Source organism: Euphorbia lathyris, chromosome 3 (genome assembly GCF_963576675.1).
Source record: "Euphorbia lathyris chromosome 3, ddEupLath1.1, whole genome shotgun sequence".
NCBI classification, from domain to species: Eukaryota; Viridiplantae; Streptophyta; class Magnoliopsida; order Malpighiales; family Euphorbiaceae; genus Euphorbia; species Euphorbia lathyris.
In genome coordinates, this window is record NC_088912.1 from 28,147,989 (window position 1) to 28,152,860 (window position 4,872).

Here is a 4,872-nt window from a genome sequence, read left to right on the forward strand (position 1 = left end):
AATGTGCCCACCTTCATACGTACAGATTAAAAGAATTGGACGACACACGATTCCCCGGACTAGAAGCCAATGTACTCAGGAAATTCTACCAATAACAGCCCTCCTATGATGTCCAAATGAGGCTCTCTATTAATAGAGAGCCTCATTTTAATAGAGATGATGGAGAGACTATTAGTAATTTGAGGAGTCACTGAGAGGCTGTTGGAGTTAACTTTTAATTTTCTCTCCTCAAATTTTAACATAAGAAGAGTCCACTTAAGAGAAGGTTGGAGATGCTCAAACCTCTATAAAATGATATTTTGAATGAAGATACAAAGTGTTTGATATTTTTGAAATGAAAAGACTTTTATATAGTTTAGGGTAGATCCCAATTAATTTATACTCTCTATGTTTTATTTTTCATATAGCACCCTCTTTCTGCCTTTAACATATGTACCTAATTAAACTTTAATCACAATAATTTTTATTTAGCATTTAAATATAGTTTACTATTTAAAATCATTATATACTATCGACTTTTTTTCCTCAATCTACGAAGCTAATACCGTTTCATTGAAGTTCCAAAACATCTCAGCAAGATGTAGTAGCACAAGTTGTAACACCATAATTGTTGATTGAACACATGGAACATATTAATTATAAGAGTTTGACAATTCACCTATGCTAAAATCATTTAACTGTATCTAAAACAAATCCACTCTAATAAATAGAATCAAAATGTTTACGAATTAAAAAATGACTTCAGCCAAGAATTAAGAGTTCAACAATAACATATAAAAAGCACACCCAAATCACTTCATCCCCATATCTCTTCATTTTGTCTTGCATAAAAGCAGAGTGACAGTAGCAAAACATAAGATCATATCTAGCAATTTCCATTGTGTATTATGTGAGCAAACATAAGATTGTATCTGGCAATCTTTCAAGTTAAAAAGGAAAGTAGTAGATTTGTAAAAACAATTGTTCAACCCAAGTTTCCTTTGCCATCCGATTTAACGAGTCGACTAAAAATCTTGCTTCACACAATACACCAAGCTAAGGCTTCCCACTCCCTTCCATCTTGCAAGGCAATTGTCATTACAATGAAAGCCTTTGCCATAAAGATTTGATTTCAGCAATGTCATGTTCAACTTCACTTTTCATCACTTGGTGGCTTGTCTTCTTTCTTCTTTTCTTCAGACTGCTAATAATTCCCAAAAACAAAATATCACTAATGTTGACAAATATATAGCAAAATACAACCATAAGCATAACTGACTCAACCATGTATTCCAGTTACTACCTCAGATTGGCCTTGCAATGATGCAAGCAGATCTTTTACAGAAGGATCATTAGGGTCTACACCGGGAAGCTGTAAGAAAAACAAAATTGTCAGCACATTCACATGAATGGAAACTGAATCATTCATCACAAAGGTCTGAAAACACATACAGATGCAAGTACAGATGACATGAAAGACTGATCTTCTAGCACTTTGCTCATATCTGATTGACTTGATCCATCTTTAGCATCCTCTTGCATGGACAATTGAAGAGCTGCACAAGACAGACACCAGGAAATCACAAAAAGGATGTACAATAACTCCATAAAAAATTATGATATTCAAGACAGTAGAACCCTTATTCTTCTTCTTATACATATGTGTGTATATATATATATAGTAATGTTCACTTGGTCAGTCGCCATTAGATATGGGCTTTAGAATCTCACCCTAGGATTCTAATAAGCCCATATCTAATGGTGACCGACCAAACTCACCAAGTGAACACTACCGTGTATGTGTGTGTATATATATAGTGAAAGGAAACATGTCAGATGCATTCAGGTGCAGTGTCCTTATGACTAGCATTCACCATGTCAATAAACATAAAAAGCAATAAGACAAGTTTGGACAAAGTGGCAGTTGTAAGGTTCTGCACTATTGCTGCAGCCTTTTCTACACAAGTGTATGTGTCTGTGTACACATCACCTTAAAAGGAACACAACTGAGAGAAAGGAACTCAATGCAGCCTTAATTGAACGTAAGAAACCTACCAATAGCTAACTCCTGATCCTCATGAGTTGCCTCCGACATATCAACGTCACGCACCACGGAATCCGATGGAGGAGTTTGCATTGACAGTGCAATAGCCTGATGCAACAATGCGTTTACTTCATCCTATATCACAACATCATTCTTAGAAGATTTCAAACAAGTAAAATGATGCCTACAAAATTCTGTGAACACTTAGCTGAGCACAAGCATCTTTCAAAATATATAAGTACAAAACAAGCACTTAGGCAATGCCAAGCCAAGTATGCAATTAAATAATACCAACCATTGGAGCAGCATTATTCCCAGTTTCTTCAGCAGCTTTATCGTCAGTATTGTGGACCATGGACACATCCTGTGAATTGGATGATGCTCCCTCCACCTTTTCTGCTCTAGATGGTTCATCAGCAGCCCTCTTGGCAGCAGCTTCTTGTCTTGCTCTCTCCTCTTCCATAGAAACTCTGAGGGCAAGAGCCAGCTCAGGATCTAAGTTAGGATCAACACCAAACTCAAAGTCACCCCCACCCCCACCTGCTGCAGCAGCTGCTGCTGCTGCAGCAAAACCACTTCCTCCTGCTTCACCATTGAATACAGGTGTGCTGCAAAGGAATAAAACTTCCAATCACTCACAATGAAAATTTTGCACGAGTTAACACAATATTTATTTCCAGAATAACTCCACTATAACAATAAACACCACTTCTAGTCAACCCTTATGTCAATCAATCAGCCAATTCTGTTCACCTTTTATAAGCAAAATTATAAATCAAACAAGAAATTCCTGTCTACTAACTAAATGTCATTTGCACAAGCGTTACTGTTTCCCAAAACTTAAAAGCAAGTAAAAATTCAGATGATATACCACACCTGATAAGCACGTCCGACAAAGCATTTGGACCAGGAGGAATGTGAACTATGTGGCTACTTTCATTATTATTGGCAGCAGCAAGGAGCGCCTCCAACTTATCTGTCTTTTCATCATCTTCTTCCCCAAAGTTAACAATATCGAGAGCTACACTGTTCTTTTTCAGTTTCTTCCCAAGGAGCTCCAGCATCTTTTTGTCAAATTTGACAGGACTAAAAACATGAAGCAAGCAAGAAAAGCTTAAGATGTTAACGAAAATGAAAGAAAGAGTGAATCATAAACTAACAGGCAATTTACCTTCCAGCAAAAACAATTATTCTTTGCTGCTGATTTTTGTTTTGACGATGTTTAAGAGCTAGTTGAGCAACTTGAATTGCAGCTGTCATGTTCATCTCACCCCCAATTTCAACATCTAAGCAATTTCAGAAAAATAAAATAAATCTAAGTGAAAGGTAAGTAAATTGACTCATCATCTCATCCTATTGAATCATTAGGAGCAAGAGTACTGAATATATCACAACATAAAGAATCCTTGATGACCCTAATAACATACTAGATTCACCCAACGAATTGGCAGCAGAGTCTCGCTAAAGTAGGTATATTTTTCTTAATGTTGCAACAATCTAGATTCCTTTTGGTTCTGTTTCGTGAGTACATCAAGGTTAACATATCAAATATTACCTACATGTGCCCAAAACCTTTTTGACAATAATGAACCGTATTATTTGGTGCATGTTGTTTTGCAGACAATGCAGAATGTGCATTTTATGCAATTAATATTTCCAGCTTTGACCCATGACTTCAAGGACTCAAACGTTCAATCTTAAGACCAAACTCCAAAAGTGTGTATAATGTTCAACCTGAGTAATTTTTTTTTCCAATGCAGTTCAAATGACAATTAACTCCCCTTTGAAAAGCCAAATATTGATTACCATTTTTAAACCTCAATTATTAGGTCCGAACCACGCAATAGATCAGTCAGGAAATCCCACGCACTATTCATCATAATTCCAACACGCATTAAGGAAAAAGGCAAAGAAAATTGAGAGAAAACAACAAAAACCCACCAAGCGTACCATGCATACAAGCCAGAATTTTTCCAAGATCAGTAGTAGGAGTGGTCAAAACACGCACTCCTTTGCCTGCCATGGTCAGTATCCCGACTGTATTCTCTGGATTGGACTGCAGTTTCAAAAGAAAATCAATAAAACAAGAAAAGTAAGCACGAATAGCAGCGATATCAATCAAGCAATGCCCACACGAAACCCTAACTGAACATAAAAACAGAGAGCCATTCAACAATGTCTTAAAATAATAAATGCATAAAAGAATCACTTGTGTTTTGGCGCCGGAGATGAGATTAACAGCGTCAGCTTGAGCTTGGAAACGAGAAGGAGAGTAATCGCCATTTCGCATCCATTCAGAATTGTCGATGCATATCATAGTAGCCTAAAACAATTAAAAAAAATGAAAATGAGAGATGTAAATAAAATTAATGAGAAAGAGCTGTCACATTCTGAGATCAAACCTCAAGAACCATTGTTGAATTTCAGTGAAAGAGCAAGTTGGTTGAATTGAAATCAAATTGCAAAAATGTTTGTTCTTGTTCAAGGTCGGAACTTGGAAGAAGGTCACTTGTATTCTATTCGTTTCTTCTCCCTTCTTTTTATTACTTTTCTTGGGTAAGTAACGGCGTCGTTTCTTCAGGGGTGTCGGAGACAATCAAGTGCAAAATGGGTAGAAAAAATAAAGAGAAAGACAATTGGTAAACGTAGACCTGACACTTTCCGTGTTCGTGTCGTGTCAGTGTCAGGTTTCGGGTTCGTATCAAAACCTGTAACACGAATACAAACACGAAAACTTTTTTTATACTCTAATAAATAAGAAAAGTTATGTCTATTTTTAACCTAGTTCATTTCTATTTTTAATTTTTTTTACTATTTTTAATTAAATTTTGGGTCAGTTTCGTGTTTTC

At 36.3% G+C, this 4,872-nt stretch overlaps 1 protein-coding gene across 4 annotated transcripts; it reads right to left on the reverse strand.

Moving 5' to 3' along the window:
* Window positions 1–772: 772 nt before the first annotated feature.
* Window positions 773–4,584, reverse strand: LOC136224293 (26S proteasome non-ATPase regulatory subunit 4 homolog). 4 transcript variants are annotated; one of them, XM_066012586.1, is made up of 10 exons: window positions 4,426–4,584; window positions 4,233–4,346; window positions 3,974–4,079; window positions 3,195–3,309; window positions 2,900–3,109; window positions 2,319–2,631; window positions 2,035–2,158; window positions 1,432–1,535; window positions 1,283–1,351; window positions 773–1,180 (listed from the first exon to the last, which is right to left on the reverse strand). In XM_066012586.1, the coding sequence occupies exons 1-10, from the start codon at window positions 4,435–4,437 to the stop codon at window positions 1,133–1,135; spliced, it is 1,215 nt and encodes a 404-aa protein (XP_065868658.1). In that variant the 5' UTR covers window positions 4,438–4,584; the 3' UTR covers window positions 773–1,132. The 4 variants fall into 4 exon arrangements, with proteins under 4 accessions (XP_065868658.1, XP_065868657.1, XP_065868656.1 ...); XM_066012585.1 differs by having other exon boundaries at window positions 773–1,183; XM_066012584.1 differs by having other exon boundaries at window positions 3,965–4,079.
* Window positions 4,585–4,872: the final 288 nt, after the last annotated feature.